Raw genomic sequence first — 20239 nt, 5'->3', positions numbered from 1 at the left:
CAGTCTGTCCAAAAACAGCTTTCAGTTTTTCTTTCACAAGGTTGTAGTCAGATTTAGTTGCATCAGGTAGGCCATCCCAGTGACTAAAAGCAGCACCACCAAGGCGTGTGGGCAGCAGTTTAGCAAAACTATCTTCATCATAATTAGGCATAGCGTCGACAGCCACTTCAAAACGTCTGCACCATTTAGAAAAATCCTCTTTTCCATCGCCCATGAAAACATGAGGAAAATCCCCTTTACAAAACTGTGGCATAACGTGGCTGGAGCTCAGAGGAAAGGGCAGTTCGTTCCAAAGGTCATTGTGATTTGCCATCTTTATTGTCAGTGCACACTGTATGAACTGGCAAGGGCACAGCTCATAAAAATACAGTTAAAGTTCAGAATGGGCCTGTGCAGCTTAACAGTCTTAGCTTGGGTGAGCCAGGTGAGTCCACTTTGCAGTAGAAGTTTCCACAGTGACACATAAACAACTTTACCACGCAACCGCCCTCCGTAGAAAAGTTCAGCAGCAGTACTCCCACATGAAGCAGCAGGAAAACCCACGAAGAGAGCAGAAAACGTTATATCCACTTTGTCAGTCTCTGTAACTCACTGTTGTGTTGCTTTGTTGTTATCTTGAAGACTTAATGTCCACCACAGTCCGTTACATTCCACCAGCACACTGACTGAGTCGCTAGCTTGGCGTTAGCTTGAAGCAGGAGCAGTTCACGGTGAGGAGGGAAAAAAAGGCGCCGTCGTCGCGCAGGCAGTCGGCTCGTTAATCTCCGGCAAAAGCCAAAACTCTGCAAAGGTTAGCAGTAAACAAACCCGCTGCCACCAGTGTAAGACGGGGTTTTTGGAGGTTTGTAACTCTTGGCTTACTTGTTACGTCGTTAAGCTATCGAAGGGCTGTGGGTAAAGTTAGAGCACGGAGACGACCTCTTCTGTAGCATTCAGTCACTCTCTTTATCATTTCTTTCCATGAAGCCAAGCGTACCAACACTCAACACTGCGCACCGCAAAAATGCCTTTCATATCACTCCGCCACTTTTAACCATAACTCACCATACCTGCATGTACAGTACGCCACATTACATAGTTCCCATTGAAACTTAAACAGCAAAATACAATAGATATAAATGTAGTAACAATTAATTAAATTATGTAGACTCAAAATACTAAACAGTGAAAAATAAGACAATGTACTGAGTATGTCCTTTTTGTACTACCACTTCCACTTAAGTAAGTAAAATAAATATGGTTCTGGAGGTAGTACAACCTCCAGAACCATATTTATTTTACTTATCTTATTTTACTTTGTTTTGCCTTATTCTATTTTATTTTATTCTAGTATTAGATGTTACTCGTTCTTACGTTCTGTGTTTGCACCAATCACCAAGACAAATTCCTAGTAATGTGAAACCTCTTCACTTACATGGCAATAAAGATGATTCTGATTCTGATTCTGATTCTAACCCCAGATCAATCAAGCAGCATGCTTATCGGGTTAATCCAGTTAAGAGGGAAATCATGAAGAAAGAGGTTGATGATCTTGTGCAGAATAGCTTTGCAGTACCAAGTTCAAGCCTGTGGAGTTCATCTTGTCTTCTAGATGTTAAGTCTGATGGAAGTCCCAGGTTTTGTACTGACTATCACAAAGTGAATGCAGTCACTGAGCCAGATGCACATCCTTTGCCTCTCATTGATGACTGTGTTGATGAAGTTGGGCCTGCAACATATGTCACCTAGCTTGACCTGTTTAAAGGATATTGGCAAGTTCCTTTAACGCCACGTGCCTCTGAAATTTCTGCTTTCGTGACCCCTGACAACTTCCTCCAGTACACAGTAATGCCCTTTGGAATGTGTAATGCTCCTGCAACCTTTCAGAGGCTGGTAAATGAGGTGCTAGGAGGTATTCCGAACTGTTGATCGTACGTAGATGACATTGTTATTTACTCTGATGACTGGGTAAGTCATGTAACTACATTAAGGGAAGTTTTCAGATGCCTTTCAGCTGCATCCCTTACCTTAAATCTTGCCAAATGTGAATTTGGGAAAGGTACTGTGCTCTACCTTGGTCATCAGGTTGGTAGTGGACGAGTGTGTCCTGTGGACGCCAAAGTCTCAGCTATTGCAGAATTCCCCGTACCTACCACTAAGAGACAGCTGCGTCGTTTCCTAGGAATGGCTGGATATTATCACCGATTCTTCTGTTGCAGCCCTGCTAACTGCTTTGACCAGTCCCTCCCAGACCTTTGTGTGGACTGGTGAGTGCCAAAAGACCTTTGAAAGTCTTAAAGGTATCCTGTGTTGCACCCCTGTTCTGTCAGCCCCAGATTTTTCCAGACCTTTTAAGCTTGAAGTTGATGTCAATGCTGCTGGAGCTGGGGCTGTTCTCTTGCAGGAGAAGGATCAAGGTACTGGCCATCCTGTAAGTGACTTCTCTCACAAGTTTAATAGGCACCAGATCAAGTATTCTACTATTGAGAAGGAGAGAAGGCATTACTGTTGGCCTTGCAGCATTATGAGGTTTACTTGGGGTTGAGTGTTAAACCCATCCAGGTCTTTATAGACCACAACCCCCTAGTGTTCCTCTCAAGGATGTATAATGGATGAACTTCAGGATTTATGAGCTCCTCATCCTGTCTCCAAGGTTGAGCCCATCCACCCTCGTTTGTGAACGAGTCCCCAAGTCACTTGAACTCATTTTCAAACAGCTGCCCCTGCAATAGAGGCTTTAAACATGTCCAACTGTGACTCTCACTCCTGACTCTCCTGCTCTCCAAGTGGCCTCTGTGTGACGGATGCTGTTCTGTAGTACCAGGGCCTGAGGGGAAGTGGAGCAACTACAGACACACAGCGACTGACTCCACTGCAACACTACACTTCCTGTTACATCACCCAAAGAACGATGGGAAGTGTAGTGCTAAAAACGTCTCATTCAGCCCAAATTTAAGACAAACAGCAGAAGTGAAGAAGAAAGACAAAATGCATGAAAATGAACATTTTGATGTTTTACAATATGAGTTGATTTTTGACAGAAGTGTCAGAATGTCTCATCAACATGTTTCTTATATCCCTGGAACACTGACACTCACCTCCATCCATTCATATACACAGATTTACTGTGGAAATGACTCTGAAGGATTTCTGACAGCTTTCAACCTTCCCAGGATCAATTACACACCAATAACATCAACATTAATATCAAAGTGATCAGGAAAAAATCTTTAGATGATGTGAGAGTCTGGAACCTGATTTTATTGGATAAACACGCTTATTTATGTGAGAAATCAGTTCAGATTGTAAAGTACAGAAAACATCAAAGTAAAATCTTTGTTACAAAACCTGAATGAAAACACATTTAAAAGGATTTCAAGTTATTTCAAACTGTGTGTGTGCAGTGCAGTCAGCAAAAACACTAAATTCAAACACTTTGTTGTGATAACGAGTCAGTGTGCCTCACAAAAAGTGTGTGTGTGTGTGTGTGTTTCTCTAACAGGAGGAGACTCTCCTTCCTACACTGAACACAGAGACACTGAGGAGGAGTCAGACCAGAACCCAAATCCAGCATAAAGAGGTTCAGTGAATGTGGTGTTGAAGGTGTGGAGGTGGATCAGTGTGTCAGAGGAGACTCTGTAGAAGGACAGAGTGCCAGCAGGACAGTCCACATACACTGCAACTCTGTGAGAGACAGAGGAGGAGGAGGAGGAGGAGGAGGAGGAGGAGGAGTGGAGGTCTGTTCTTCTGTTATTGTGCCAGACAGAGAAACCATCATCAGAGCAGCTCAGGCTCCAGGACTGATTATTCCATCCAAACACACAGTCATCAGTGTTTCCTTTCCTTCTGATTCCTCTGTAAGTCACTGATACATAAACTCTTCCACTCCACTCGACCTCCCAGTAGCAGCGACCAGTCAGACCAGTTCTACACAGCAGCTGAGGCCAGCAGTCAAACCTCTCTGGATGATCAGGATGAGGCTGCTTCTCTCTCACTGCTGTCACCTTCCTGTTGTTGTCAGACAGTTTGAGGTTTGTGTTTACTGTGTTTGTGTCCACTGTGAGTTCACAGGCCCCTGATGGAGAGAACAAGACACAATACAGCAGCAGTTTATCATCTAACACACCTGATGGCTTCATTTGTTGCTTCATTAACAGACTGACTGTTCATTAGATCAAAACTTCACACTGACTCATCTTGTTGGATCTTCTATCAAACTGAGAGCTGAATGCAGATACACAAGCTTTAGACTGAAACTACTTTAACATGTGCTGCCTTGTTTTCATCAATCAAAGTCAACACACACTTACACTTCCTCAGACCAGGTTTCAGCCTCTGCTGTCCACCATGTTCCACCCTGGAGGAAGAAACAAAGTCAGAATGAACCTTCAGAAGCTTCCTCATCAATGATCTTCATCAACCTTCACTCAGATCCACCATGAAGACAAAACAGCTGCATTTAGAAAACACATTTCATACACAGACTCAGTTCAACTTGACATCAAACATTCAGAAGAAAACAACAAGAGAAGAAGAAACCAGCTGACATCCACTTTTCTGACTGTGACTCACATGTGATGAAGCTCCCAAACTGTGTGATTCATGATGCACACAAACCTGCTAAATATGTGTTTTTCTGATAGATCGATTGTTCTTTGACCTTCAGTTTGAGCTCATGTTTGATTCGTTTCCTGGTTGATCAGCAATTGAAGAAAGTTTGATGTGGCCTGTCAGGAGCTTCCAGAGTCCACACTGAAACACCAAAGCCACTGAGCGCCGTCAGTCTCCAGCTGGTCTGCGCTCGCCTTTAGTCATCTTTCCAGTGGAAAAGAAATGCTGAGACACAGCAGTGAAGACACTGAAGGACAGATTTGACTGTGAGGACATCAGGCAGAACCTTCAGAGCCTTTTGATGTGCTGGAAGAACCTTAGAGATGGTCAGCTTCTGCTTCGTGGCCTCTCCATCCATTTGTGTGGCCCAAAGAGCAGCACAGGCAACACTGTGTGAGCTCCATGTCTGCCTGTGCATCATCTCCTTCATAACTCACATCAGGTCTTCAATGAACTACTGGAGGAGAGCAGATCCACTTCCTGATATGCATGTTCACTGTTGTGTATTTAGATCAACAGCCTCCAGCTGCTGGGATGCAGTCAGAGTCCTTGTTGCAGAACCTGACTGCACTCTGATTATCTGCTTTGTTTTATGTCACCAGTGATGGAAAGAAGAGATTTTATACAAACAAAATAAATCTTTTTCATTTTGCTGGAAATCTACTGAAACGAAGGTACACGGATTGTCAAGACTGAACTTTGAACCTCTTGAGGATTCTGCATGATGGTTCATCAACACTTTATATTATTTCATTCGTAAATCCTTTTTGACTGTATTTGTCACAGAGTGTGTGTGGTGGTCAGTAAATGATGGACAGCAGATCCTGGTGTGATATTAGTTAGGAGGTCAGTCTCAGTGGGGACAGGGACTCTCAGCACATCAGTTACTGTCTTCACTGTTATCAGCAGTGCTGCTGGTCCACACTGTGAACCAACAGTCCTCAGCTTGTCACTGTGACAGACAAACTGTGTGTGAGCTCTTGTTGTCTGTTCATACCTGAGAGTGTCCAGTCTCCAGTGTGGATCCTCCAGTCCAGCAGACAGCAGCTCCACTCCTGAGTCTCCTGGATGATTGTAGCTCAGGTCCAGCTCTCTCAGATGGGAGGGGTTGGATCTCAGAGGTGAGGCCAGAGAAGTACAGCCTTCCTGTGAGATCATACAACCTGACAACCTGGAGACACACACACACACACAGAAGCAAACAGATTGGTGGCTCTCATCAGTGACATCAGCATGTATGTGTCCAACAAAACTGACATGGACATCTGTTAAACTGGAGCTGAATCCTGACCTGAGAATCTCCAGCTGACAGTTTGGACTCTTCAGTCCAGCAGACAGCAGCTTCACTCCTGAATCCTTCAGGTCGTTGTTACTCAGGTCCAGCTCTCTCAGACTAGAGGACTGGGAGCTGAGAACTGAGGACAGAGCTTCACAGCTTCTCCGTGACAGATTACAGCCACTCAGCCTAAACAAAACATACAGGACATATAAGAAAACATTTCTGTGTGATTTAGATCTAAATTTATCTGAAAAAAACTGGTCATTAAATGACTGGAGAACAGTGATGACAAAACCAGAAAACAGTTGTGGTTCATCCTTCACAAATGAATTAATCCTGACCTGAGAGTCTCCAACTGACAGTTTGGACTCTTCAGTCCAGCAGACAGCAGCTTCACTCCTGAATCCTGCAGGTGGTTGTTACTCAGGTCCAGCTCTCTCAGACTAGAGGACTGGGAGCTGAGAACTGAGGACAGAGCTTCACAGCTTCTCTCTGACAGATTACAGCCACTCAGCCTGAAGGAGATTTAGTGATAAAGACAAACTCTGATAAGGTTTCTGTTGTATACAACATAAAATATATCATATCTCACTGGCTGCCCCTAATGAGTTAATGAGTAACTGTCAAAACAGCAGTGAAATCAAACACTAGAGGGCAGCAATACGACATTGCAGAGTCCAGTCTGTCTCAAATCCCAATTTCAACCCCAGGGATCACACACACACACTGATCAGGTCAAATATCTGATCTGACAGTTCAATGTATTTATGTTAACAGTGCAATATATCTTTACTGTTTAATCTGTTATTCTGTACTTCATGTTTAATAACATGTGAATGTGAATGTTGTCATGACTGGTGCTCGTGTAATTGTTGTGAGCACATTAGGCACAGCCAACCAAATTTCATTGTACATTTAGTGTAATGACAATAAATTGTTTGTATTTTAGTAAATTGTATTGTCACCGTGTTAACAACAAAACAGCAAATCATCTCCCTGAGCCACACGGTAATAAGATAATAATGCAGGCAAAATGTTGGAAAGGGGTTAGTTATCAAGAAAACAAAATATTAAAAGTGTAGCATCTCTTCTTTCTGCTGTACAGTTTGTTTCATCACTTTATTGATCTGTTCAGGTCGTGTGGATCTGCTCATCAATCAGGTTATGGAAAGTTTGGAGGCAGAAGTGACCTTGAATTCCACAATCTCCATGATTAGCCTGAGAATTAGACTGTGGACGTTCAAGATCGATCTTTTGGACAAAATTGGTCACACAGTGTTTTTAGTATAATCTACACTGTTAAATACTACAAATGTTGGTCATCTGTTTTTAAATCCACTTCATCTTCTATGTCAGTCTGGATGTAAAGGCTGATCTCTGAAACAGAACCTGAATCCTGACCTGAGAGTCTCCAGCTGACAGTTTGGACTCTTCAGTCCAGCAGACAGCAGCTTCACTCCTGAATCCTGAAGGTCGTTGTTACTCAGGTCCAGCTCTCTCAGACTAGAGGACTGGGAGCTGAGAACTGAGGACAGAGCTTTACAGCTTGTCTCTGACAGATTACAGCCACTCAGCCTAAACAAAACATACAGGACAAGAAAACATTTCTATGTGATTTAGATCTATATTTATCTGAAAGAAATGGTCATAAAATGACTGGAGAACAGTGATGACGAAACTTGAAAACAATGATGGATTAGTTTTCAGTTTTATTTCCTCCTTTTTTGACAGTTTGCTCCTCCCTGATTAGTTTCACCTGTGTCTCGTTACATCACCTATATACACCTGTGCTGTCCTTGTGTTTGTTGTGGATTTGCTGTGTTTCTCTGAGTTCCCTGGCAAACCCGACGTTCTCTGTTTTCCGGTGGTCTCAGTGTTGCTTATGGTTTCTGGATCTTCTTTGTTTGGACCATTTTTACCAGGACTCACAGTCGCCTTTTGTTTGCCTGCTTCTGTTTCATTAAAGTTCCTTTTGTTCACCTCAACTCTGGTGTCAGGGTCTGCACTTTGGGTCCTGATCTTTGATGTGATTCTAACAGTTTGCAGGTTTCTCAACTGATCAACCTATCAACTACATTTTTCGACTCTTATTTGACCAAAACACATATTTGAGAACAACCCGTCACATGTGATCCAGTCAGAATCTGCAGTTCTGTGTTCACTTACAGAGCTTTGTTGGAGGCTTTGACCACTGGCAGCAGCCTCAGAAGAGCCTCCTCTGAAGCAGAGTATTTCTTCAGCTCAAACACGTCCAGATCTTCTTCTGATGACAGTAAGATGAAGCCCAGAGCTGACCACTGAGCAGGAGACAGTTCATCTGTGGAGAGACTTCCTGACCTCAGGGACTGTTGGATCTCCTCCACCAGAGAACCATCATTCAGTTCATTCAGACAGTGGAACAGATTGATGCTCCTCTCTGGAGACAGATTCTCACTGATCTTCTTCTTGATGTACTTGACTGTTTCCTGATTGGTCTGTGAGATACTTCCTGTGTGTTTCATCAGACCTCGTAGGAGAGTCTGATTGGTCTGAAGTGAAAGACCCAGGAGGAAGCGGAGGAACAAGTCCAGGTGTCCATTTGGACTCTGCAAAGCCTCATCCACAGCACTCTGGTACAGATCAGTTAGTTTTGAGTGATTTCTGAACAGTTGAAACCACTTGGATGTTGATGATTCTTCAGCCAGCAGGTTGACACCAGATTTGTTGAATGTCTGGTGGACATGAAGAGCAGCCAGAAACTCCTGAACGCTCAGATGGATGAAGCAGAACACCTTGTCCTGGTACAGTCCTCTCTCCTCTTTAAAGATCTGGGTGAACACTCCTGAGTACACTGAGGCTGCTCTGATATCGATGCCACAGTCTGTCAGGTCTGATTCATAGAAGATCAGGTTTCCTTTCTGCAGCTGCTCAAAAGCCAGTTTTCCCAGAGACTCAATCATCTTCCTGCTGTCTGGACTCCACTGTGGATCTGTCCCAGCTCCTCCATCATACTTGATGTTCTTTACTCTGGACTGAACCACCAGGAAGTGGATGTACATCTCAGTCAGGGTCTTGGGCAGCTCTCCTCCCTCTCTGGTCTTCAACACATCCTCCAGAACTGTAGCAGTGATCCAGCAGAAGACTGGGATGTGGCACATGACGTGGAGGCTTCGTGATGTCTTGATGTGGGAGATGATTCTGCTGGCCTGCTCCTCATCTCTGGATCTCTTCCTGAAGTACTCCTCCTTCTGTGGGTCAGTGAACCCTCTGACCTCTGTCACCATGTCAACACACTCAGGAGGGATCTGATTGGCTGCTGCAGGTCGTGTGGTTATCCAGAGGCGAGCAGAGGGAAGCAGATTCCCCCTGATGAGGTTTGTCAGCAGCACATCCACTGAGGTGGACTCTGTGACATCAGTCAGGATCTCATTGTTGTGGAAGTCCAAAGGAAGTCGACACTCATCCAGACCGTCAAAGATGAACACAACCTGGAACTCTTCAAACCTGCAGATTCCTGCTTCTTTGGTTTCAGTGAAGAAGTCATGAACAAGTTCCACCAAGCTGAACTTTTTCTCTCTCAGCACATTCAACTCTCTGAAAGTGAATGGAAATGTGAAGTGGACGTCCTGGTTGGCTTTGTCTTCAGCCCAGTCCAGAGTGAACTTCTGTGTTAAGACTGTTTTCCCAATGCCAGCCACTCCCTTTGTCATCACTGTTCTGATTGGTCCATCTCTTCCAGGTGAGGCTTTAAAGATGTCTTCTTGTCTGATTGTTGCTTCTGGTCTTCTGGTTTTGCTGGATGCTGTTTCAATCTGTCTGACCTCATGTTCTTCATTGACCTCTGCAGTCCCTCCCTCTGTGATGTAGAGCTCTGTGTAGATCTGATTCAGGAGGGTCGGGTTTCCTGCTTTAGCAATCCCCTCAAACACACACTCATACTTCTTCTTCAGCTCAGATTGGAGCTGACGTCGACAAACTGGAGCAAAAGTTCCTGAATGAAAACACAACAAATCAGTGAGTGGATGTTGGTGTTAATGTGAGAAAAGTGGAGTGTGGAAAATCCTCTTACTGCTGTGCAGACGGTCAGCCAGCTCCTCCTGCTTCATTCTCCTCAGGAAGTGCAGTGTGATCTTCAGAAATGCGTCTCTGCTGCTGCTCCTCTGCTCTTCATCCTCACCATCCAACACCTCCTCATCCTCACTCTGCCTCTCTAAGCTTTCTGGGTAATTTGGACTCAGAAGCTTCTGGAACTTCTTCAGCTCGTTCTTCACAAAAGTGACAACGTTCTCCTCAAGATGCTGGAAAAGAATAAAACAAATATAAAAATTGTGTTGATTTGATTTGGAGCTGAGCTAAAAGTTGTTGTTGGACATTTACACACCATGAATATGGAGTCCAGGTCTGCTGGATTCTGCTGGACAGACTGACCACCGAGAACATCTGACTGTTGCTGCTGAACTCTGTGGAGAAAACAGGACGCATGATGATTACACACATTTTAGCACTTGTTGCTTTTCAAGGATCAGCTGATCCAGTTTTCTGGCACCAATGAGGCCACCTTCAGGTTGATCTGAGAAGCAGCTCACTGTCACCTGCTGACAAAGTGTTTGGTTGGTCAAACCATGAGTTTCATCCAGACTTCCTGGAAAACTGATGTGTTTCTGTGGACTAAATCTCCTGCTCACAGAAAAGTGAAAAAGCTACAGGAAACAAAATGAGTTTGAAAAACCTTTGCTGGAATCAGCAGACTGAGACCACCGAGCAGTAACAGTAACTTTGTAATGACAAATCTGGAGCCAGTGGAGTCTGAAAGCTGAGACCAACTGGTAGATCTTTTTGTGGACTGACTTGATAGAAGGAGAAGCTGCAGAACATCAAACTCATCTGCTTTAAACTCTTACCTTCCTTCAGCAGAGTCGTGTCCACCTCTGAACTTAAGAGGATGAAACATGGACCCGTCACTCTTCATGGACACACAGCTGGGTACAGGAGAGGCTGCTGTCTGCTGGTCCACACTGATAGAAACACACAGACAAACTAATGCGCCTCTCAAAGCTTCACTTTGATGGTCAAGCTGGAGACAAAACATTCAAAGCTCTGCCGACTCCTGGAGATGTGAGCATCTCAGTGAAGGTCAGAGAGAGGAAGAGGAGGGAACAGGAGCTCTCCAGGGAGACATGACAAAGGCAGGAGGACAGCAGGACAGGAGGGGACGCTCCTCTGTCTCATGAGGATTTGCAAGCCTTCATGCAGGACTGAGGGGACAGTTAATGTGCTCGTCAGCAAACAGCATTTTGACTTCAGTGTGAATGTGATGACGACACACTGGAAGCCTCCCTTTGCTTTCTGATGTGGACTCTAACTGACCCTGATGTCATGTACCTCAAATGAACAGCCTGAAGGAGTCAACAGTCCAGATGTGCTATTGGCTGATTTCAATTGTTCAGCCCAGCTCTGTAGTGAGAGTGAACAACAAACTGCTCTGAATCTTTGACACTGAAAAAAGCTGCTGGAAAATAAAATCCAACCTCGTCTATTTTGTTCACTTGATGAGTTGATTAGAAGGAACAATCAAAGTGAAGGGACAGCATGTGGGGGGGCAGAACAAATCCATGATGGTCTCTACCTGCTCTCATGCAGCTCCTGAGTAAATATGAAGAAATATGAAGTCAATGAAGAAGAATCTGAAGCAGCCAGGATCACAGGAAGTTATGGGAAAGTTCCTGCTAACTGGGACTGTGTTGACTTACTGAGTCTCTGAAGGAAGTCGTCCTTTAAAATGTATTGGTTGACGCATGGACCTGTCACTCTTCATGGACACACAGCTGGGTTCAGGTTCAGGACAGTCTGGTCTCTGCTGCTGCTCGGGGCTTCAACACAACACACACAGAGCTTTGAGTGTGAATAATGATGGTGGAGTGATGTGAGTGCTGAGCTGTGACATGGAGAAGAGTCATGGACAGTTAGAGATCCTCATCTCACCTCTGAGCTTTGGTCTGGCTGTCATGTTCCCCACACAGAGTGGTTTTAGAGGGAGGGACTCCCTCCTCTGTCTCCTCACACTGATTCATAGCAGAGCCCACACCTTCACACAAACACAACAACATGCTGTCAGAGCTCCAACATTCATGACAACAACGTCTCCATCACACGTTACAAGATTTCTGCTGCTGTCCTGCTGGTGGACGTCCTGCTGTGTTTTCTGTGTTGTGGCTGTTGGATTCAGTTCCCCCTCAGAGTACATGAACTTGGATTCAGTATCACATCCTGAGCTGAGCTGACATTTAGCTGCAGGAAGTCGCCCCCAACGTGAGGAGAGAACAGTGGAAACCAAAGCATAACCGCCTTCAGTTCCTGTGGTGGAAAAGTCTGAACCTCAGTGATGGTCAGCATGAAGCTTGTAGCTGCAACAACTTCTCCATCATTCACACAGTTAACATCACTGGGTGGAACTGGAGTCAACATGAGGACATGAATTCATCTGACTGAAACATCATCACATCTTTGTTCTAAAACAGAAAAGAGCTTCCACTTTGGAGCTTCCATTCTCTGGAGTTTTTGTTCTCCTCTTCCACCTCTACAAGTCTTCATTACATCCACTCAAACTCCACATTTTTGATCGATTTTCTGTCCAACTTGTAATCTCAGCCCCTCAGATTCAGTGGAAACATCATCAGGAATGTGCAACGCAAAGTTTGGGTTTATAGTTCAGTTCCTGAGTTTAGTGCCTGTGGCTCCATGACGATAAAGAAATAAGAAAGTCGTCATATTTGCTTTGTTCATCATATTTTTATTGTCTTGTGAAGCAGAAACTCCAGCTGAAAGCCCTGACTGAAGTTCTCTGCTGTCTTATCTTGGACTGATAGTCCTGTCCCACCACAGCAACACAAACCATATTAGCATTTCCTGACAGAGACGGTGGCGAGTGTTAAACCCAGACTGCAGGGTTCAAAGTTTCCCATCAGAAACCTCTGGGCTTCCTCACAGACACTCTGGAAGTCTTTGGATTCAGTCTGTGGGTCAGGACTAAAAGGACGCTTTGCTGCTGTTGACGATGGGGGTCCACCAGTTAAAAGATTCACACTTCTGATAGCAGGAGGTTTGTGACACACACCTGCCAATCAGAGGCACCAACCTGACAAACCAAACCCAGGGACCACAACACAAGCCCCGCCTCCTCGAGTGTCTGACATCACAACATGAACTTTCCTAAATTTGTCTCCTGGTGAAGACAACAAGCAGCAGGAGTTCTTTGATTCACTGCTGGGTGTCGTTTTGTACCGTCAGAGAATAAACAGCTGATCGAGTTTCAGTCAAAGATAAAAACCAGTTCAGGCTGTCAGACCAGTTCTGACTGTCCCTCATCTCTCAGCAGTGAAGTCAGCTCAGCTCAAGTTCTGACTTGTTTCCTGGTGCAGATGAAATGTGAATAAACTCAACATGAAAAGGCTCATTTTGGACCAAAAGTCACATCTCATAGACTCATTAGTGAATTCATTCATGAATATTCAGACCTACAAACAGGAAACAACAGTGTTGTCAGAATGCATCACTGCTCTCATCTACAAGTCTGTTATGTAGCTCCCAACATAACGAGTGACAGCAAACAGTTTCTTCATCAAAGGTGTGTCGTGTTACCTGTCAGGGGTCTCACCTGTTCAGCTCCACATGAGATCAAACACACTTTGTTTCTTCGTCCGCAGACGCCGACAGACGCTGCTGGTGTTCGTCCGACCGACAGCCGTCACATCCTCATACCTTCAAATCCAAATCCAGAAACGTCAGTCTGACGTGAGAGCAGAGAGCCAGTGTGAGCTGCAGTGCTGCCAGTCAGCAGCAGGTGGCAGTGTTACTGAAGGTCTGTCAGTCAGTCTGAACCGCAGCTGGAGACACTGACAAACACAAACTGCATCAACAAGCTCAGAAGAAGAAGAAGAAGAAGATTTTTCACTGTCACGTACACTCAAACTAACAGTTAACTCGTGAAAAAGACGAGTTAAAGTTACTGACTGAAGTCCTGTCAGAAATGTGTTTTAATCTTGTCTAATAAACACATTACTGTTAGTGACGTCACATTCACATCAGGATTGTGAGGATTTCAAGAATACTTTACCAGATAAAGTGGTAGTTTTTCTCATTGAGCAGAAAGTGACTTATTTGCAAAAGATAAGATAAGAACTTTATTGATCCCACAGGAAATTGTTGTGCCAGGGTTGCAGTACAAAGAAGCAAACGAAAGTATCAAGTTATCACACAAAATATAAAATAACAGAGTAATATAAAAAATAGCTGAGTACTGTAAAAAGATAACGGCAGATAATGGCAGATAAGGTGCAGAATGGCAACGGAAGAAAAAACCACAAGAAAGCACCCTATGTTTAAAATAAGTTATTCAAAAAGAGAGAATTCTAACTAAAGAAATTAATAAAACATAACACAAAGACACGGAGCAACTCTGGCAGGCGTCCATTCGTAGCGGCACCGGATGTGACATCAAAAAGCGGCCATATTGGCTGATGAATTTGTGTTGACACATAAAAATGTGTTTGTGTCTTCTTCCCGTTCAGACAGAGTTTCTGTGTCACAGCAGGTGGGACCTGATCCTGGTTGCCTCCCTTGCAGAAAGTCTTGTCCCATGCAAATTATGTCATTGAGGTAAATGACACATGTTGTCCAGTGAAGACCTCGCAAAACAAGAACGTTGGATTTCTGCTCTCAATGGAAGGAGAGGTACGATAAGCTCTTTGTGAGATGGGAGTGTCACAGCTAGTTGAGATTTTGTGTGTGACCAGGTCTGTCTTTCCAAAGTCATGTGAGTGCTGACTGAACACATCTGAGAATGAGTGTCTTTCAGTTTCTTTTGTTGCACACTTGTAAGGTCTGGGTTTGAAATATCAGGTAGTACAGTTTGCTTGGATATGACAGGCTGCTGAATGTTAACATTACACACAGAACTTTCCATCACAGTGTACTCGTCGTTGTTGTTGTTGTTGCCAGATGTGGCATGAAAAGTTCCTATCCGAGTACCACAATGTAACATGACTTCCTCACTAGAGGGGTTTGCTACTTTCACATAGACGGAATCTTGTTCAACTTTTGTTACAGTCCATGCAAAACCAGCAGATGAATGATCAGTGTAGTGTGGTTCAAACACACCTGCATAGTCATGAGGTACTAGTCCTTTGAGTGGCACATCTAGTTTAGCTGTGATGACCATCTCTGACATGGCTGGAACTGTTTCTGTAGAAGATACTATAACATTGGTCAGTTTTGGGACATAATGATGTGGGCTAACCAGTGGCACTACTTTATCATCTACTATGAGAGCCATGTTGCGTGTGTTTACAGTAATGCCATTAGCAACCAGAAAATCCCAACCGAGAATCAGTGGTTTAGTACAGTTTCTGACAACTTGAAGGGCATGTGTCATTGGCTTGTGAGCAATACTTAAATTGACTGAGATTGAACCAGAAGATCACCTGTGACACCAGTGAGAGGGACAAACTGTTTCACTATGGGCTTTTTGTAGAGAGAAGTTGTAGACATCCTAAAATCTTCACTGATGACTTAAATGTCTGCTCCAGTGTCAACAAAAGCATGCACAACGGTGTCTTCTATCACACCTAACACATATCTTTTTGTCAGTAGGTGGGGTGTTACTGTCTTTATGGGCCTGGTCATTGTCTGTAGCTGGCAACTGGCCCACATTGTCAACTACTTGTAATTTACCTTGTTTGTGTGAGTAGGAGAGTGGAAGCGTACATGTCCAGGACTTGAAGAGCGATGGGAGCGATGACAAAAATGTGAGGGATGTTTGTCCTCACAGCGTTCAGGAGAACGGCCATGCCATGCCAGAGTGTAGTCTCTGGGTGATGGGCTGTAACCGTGTGTGTAGCGCTCAGATGATCCAGAACCAGTGTAGGAATCCCTTCTGCCTTAGCGGTCTCTTTCATGCCGTGGATGTCTGTAGGAGCTATCTCGAGCTGAATATCGGTCATAGGAGGAGTCTCTATAGGCGTTTCTGTCGGAGGAATAGTAATGGCTGCGGCCTTGTGCACTATCAGGAGTGAGGCTCCGCTGACGAGATCTGTGGTCTGATGAGCCACGTCGTGTGTCTTGTCACTGATGTTTCACCTCTAGCTGTAATTGTTCAGCTCTTTCTGAGAGTGTCTCCAGTGTTTTCTGCATTTTACGAAGATCGTCTGAGGTGGCAGAGTGGACACTGAGAGATGTAGAGGACGTAGAAAGGTGAGTAGGTGTTAACGAAGGGATAGTAAAAGTGGCAGGAGCCTGAGGAAAAGATGGCAGAGTGTTTGGAGATGAAAACACCCTGCTAGCTTGGTGAGCTGTCTCGATCTGTTGTGCAAACTGAAGTGCAGAATCCAGTGTTTTGACACCCTGCTCATGACAACGTAGCTGAAGATATGGCTCAAGTCCAGCAATGAAGCGTCTGAATTTTTTCGCCATCTTTAGCATTTTGTCCATACGTGGGAAAAGCTTCCTCCACTAGATGACTAATTTCAGCAGCAAAAACTGGAAGGGCCTCTCCAGGTAAGCGAGTGCGTGCGTTGACATAACTTTGAAATGTAGAAAGATAAGCAGTCTGTCCAAAAACAGCTTTCAGTTTTTCTTTCATAAGGTTGTAGTCAGATTTAGTTGCATCAGGTAGGCCATCCCAGTAACTAAAAGCAGCACCACCAAGGCGTGTGGGCAGCAGTTTAGCAAAACTATCTTCATCATAATTAGGCACAGCGTCGACAGCCACTTCAAAACGTCTGCACCATTTAGAAAAATCCTCTTTTCCATCGCCCATGAAAACATGAGGAAAATCCCCTTTACAAAACTGTGGCATAACGTGGCTACAGCTCAGAGGAAAGGGCAGTTCGTTCCAAAGGTCATTGTGATTTGCCATCTTTATTGTCAGTGCACACTGTATGAACTGGCAAGGGCACAGCTCATAAAAATACAGTTAAAGTTCAGAATGGGCCTGTGCAGCTTAACAGTCTTAGCTTGGGTGAGCCAGGTGAGTCCACTTTGCAGTAGAAGTTTCCACAGTGACACATAAACAACTTTACCACGCAACCGCCCTCCGTAGAAAAGTTCAGCAGCAGTACTCCCACATGAAGCAGCAGGAAAACCCACGAAGAGAGCAGAAAACGTTATATCCACTTTGTCAGTCTCTGTAACTCACTGTTGTGTTGCTTTGTTGTTATCTTGAAGACTTAATGTCCACCACAGTCCGTTACATTCCACCAGCACACTGACTGAGTCGCTAGCTTGGCGTTAGCTTGAAGCAGGAGCAGTTCACGGTGAGGAGGGAAAAAAAGGCGCCGTCGTCGCGCAGGCAGTCGGCTCGTTAATCTCCGGCAAAAGTCAAAACTCTGCAAAGATTAGCAGTAAACAAACCCGCTGCCACCAGTGTAAGACGGGGTTTTTGGAGGTTTGTAACTCTTGGCTTACTTGTTACGTCGTTAAGCTATCGAAGGGCTGTGGGTAAAGTTAGAGCACGGAGACGACCTCTTCTGTAGCATTCAGTCACTCTCTTTATCATTTCTTTCCATGAAGCCAAGCGTACCAACACTCAACACTGCGCACCGCAAAAATGCCTTTCATATCACTCCGCCACTTTTAACCATAACTCACCATACCTGCATGTAAAGTACGCCACATTACATAGTTCCCATTGAAATTTAAACAGCAAAATACAATAGATATAAATGTAGTAACAATTAATTAAATTATGTAGACTCAAAATACTAAACAGTAAAAAATAAGACAATGTACTGAGTATGTCCTTTTTGTACTACCACTTCCACTTTTGTACTACCTCCAGAACCATATTTATTTTACTTATCTTATTTTACTTTGTTTTGCCTTATTCTATTTTATTTTATTCTACTATTATATGTTACTCGTTCTTACGTTCTGTGTTTGCACCAATCACCAAGACAAATTCCTCGTAATGTGAAACCTCTTCACTTACATGGCAATAAAGACGATTCTGATTCTGATTCTGATTCTAACTCCAGATCAATCAAGCAGCATGCTTATTGGGTTAATCCAGTTAAGAGGGAAATCATGAAGAAAGAGGTTGACGATCTTGTGCAGAATAGCTTTGCAGTACCAGGTTCAAGCCTGTGGAGTTCATCTTGTCTTCTAGATGTTAAGTCTGATGGAAGTCCCAGGTTTTGTACTGACTATCACAAAGTGAATGCAGTCACTGTGCCAGATGCACATCCTTTTTGAAGTTGGGCCTGCAACATATGTCACCTAGCTTGACCTGTTAAAAGGATATTGGCAGGTTCCTTTAACATTGTTATTTACTCTGATGACTGGGTAAGTCATGTAACTACATTAAGGGAAGTTTTCAGGTGCCTTTCAGCTGCATCCCTTACCTTAAATCTTGCCAAATGTGAATTTGGGAAAGGTACTGTGCTCTACCTTGGTCATCAGGTTGGTAGTGGACGAGTGTGTCCTGTTTACACCAAGGTCTCAGCTATTGCAGAATTCCCCGTACCTACCACTAGGAGACAGCTGTGTCGTTTCCTTGAATGGCTGGATATTATCACCGGTTCTTCTGTTGCAGCCCTGCTAACTGCTTTGACCAGTCCTTCCCAGACCTTTGTGTGGACTGGTCAGTACCAAAAGGCCTTTGAAAGTCTTAAAGGTATCCTGTGTTGCACCCCTGTTCTGTCTGTCAGATTTTTCCAGACCTTTTAAGCTTGAAGTTGATGCCAGTGCTGCTGGAGCTGGGGCTGTTCTCCTGCAGGAGAAGGATCAAGGTACTGGCCATCCTGTAAGTGACTTCTCTCACAAGTTTAATAGATCAAGTATTCTACTATTGAGAAGGAGACTCTGGCATTGCTGTTGGCCTTACAGCATTATGAGGTTTACCTGGGGTTGAGTGTTAAACCCATCCAGGTCTTTATAGACCACAACCCCCTAGTGTTCCTCTCAAGGATGTATAATGGATGAACTTCAGGATTTATGAGCTCCTCATCCTGTCTCCAAGGTTGAGCCCATCCACCCTCGTTTGTGAACGAGTCCCCAAGTCACTTGAACTCATTTTCAAACAGCTGCCCCTGCAATAGAGGCTTTAAACATGTCCAACTGTGACTCTCACTCCTGACTCTCCTGCTCTCCAAGTGGCCTCTGTGTGACGGATGCTGTTCTGTAGTACCAGGGCCTGAGGGGAAGTTTAGCAACTACAGACACACAGCGACTGACTCCACTGCAACACTACACTTCCTGTTACATCACCCAAAGAATGATGGGAAGTGTAGTGCTAAAAACGTCTCATTCAGCCCAAATTTAAGACAAACAGCAGAAGTGAAGAAGAAAGACAAAATGCATGAAAATGAACATTTTGATGTTTTACAATATGAGTTGATTTTTGACAGAAGTGTCAGAATGTCTCATCAACATGTTTCTTATATCCCTGGAACACTGACACTCACCTCCATCCATTCATATACACAGATTTACTGTGGAAATGACTCTGAAGGATTTCTGACAGCTTTCAACCTTCCCAGGATCAATTACACACCAATAACATCAACATTAATATCAAAGTGATCAAGAAAAAATCTTTAGATGATGTGAGAGTCTGGAACCTGATTTTATTGGATAAACACGCTTATTTATGTGAGAAATCAGTTCAGATTGTAAAGTACAGAAAACATCAAACTAAAATCTTTGTTACAAAACCTGAATGAGAACAGATTTAAAAGGATTTCAAGTTATTTCAAAAAACACTAAACTGCAAAAACACTTGTGATAATGAGTCAGTGTGCCTCACAAAAAGTGTGTGTGTGTGTGTGTGTGTTTCTCTAACAGGAGGAGACTCTCCCTCCTACACTGAACACAGAGACACTGAGGAACCAAACGACCAGAACCCAAATCCAGCATAAAGAGGTTGAGTGAATGTGGTGTTGAAGGTGTGGAGGTGGATCAGTGTGTCAGAGGAGACTCTGTAGAAGGACAGAGTGCCAGCAGGACAGTCCACATACACTGCAACTCTGTGAGAGACAGAGGAGGAGGAGGAGGAGGAGGAGGAGGAGGAGGAGTGGAGGTCTGTTCTTCTTTTATTGTGCCTGACAGAGAAACCATCAACATCAGAGCACATCAGACTCCAGGACTGATTATTCCCTCCAAACACACAGTCATCAGTGTCTCCTTTCCTTCTGATTCCTCTGTAAGTCACTGATACAGAAACTCCTCCACTCCACTCGACCTCCCAGTAGCAGCGACCAGTCAGACCAGTTCTACACAGCAGCTGAGGCCAGCAGTCAAACCTCTCTGGATGATCAGGATGAGGCTGCTTCTTCATCACAAATGTCACCTTCCTGTTGTTGTCAGACAGTTTGAGGTTTGTGTTTACTGTGTTTGTGT

General features: G+C 44.1%; 1 protein-coding gene and 1 long non-coding RNA gene across 2 annotated transcripts; both read right to left on the bottom strand.

Moving 5' to 3' along the window:
* Nucleotides 1–3219: 3219 nt before the first annotated feature.
* Nucleotides 3220–13496, bottom strand: LOC124058679 (NLR family CARD domain-containing protein 3-like). The gene is made up of 12 exons (XM_046388136.1): nt 11831–13496; nt 11599–11718; nt 10750–10863; nt 10230–10308; nt 9918–10146; nt 8036–9839; nt 7271–7444; nt 6211–6384; nt 5882–6055; nt 5588–5761; nt 4290–4336; nt 3220–4054 (listed from the first exon to the last, which is right to left on the bottom strand). The coding sequence occupies exons 1-12, from the start codon at nt 11953–11955 to the stop codon at nt 3498–3500; spliced, it is 3771 nt and encodes a 1256-aa protein (XP_046244092.1). The 5' UTR covers nt 11956–13496; the 3' UTR covers nt 3220–3497.
* A 508-nt stretch (nt 13497–14004) lies between these two features.
* Nucleotides 14005–17381, bottom strand: LOC124058803. Its single transcript, XR_006843320.1, has 2 exons — nt 15578–17381; nt 14005–15100 (listed from the first exon to the last, which is right to left on the bottom strand). It is a non-coding gene; the product is annotated as an uncharacterized LOC124058803 (long non-coding RNA).
* Nucleotides 17382–20239: the final 2858 nt, after the last annotated feature.

This window comes from Scatophagus argus, chromosome 5 (genome assembly GCF_020382885.2).
Source record: "Scatophagus argus isolate fScaArg1 chromosome 5, fScaArg1.pri, whole genome shotgun sequence".
Lineage (NCBI taxonomy): Eukaryota > Metazoa > Chordata > Actinopteri > Scatophagidae > Scatophagus > Scatophagus argus.
Note: the sequence above shows the minus strand (reverse complement) of the source record. Positions and strands in the feature narration are given on the sequence as shown.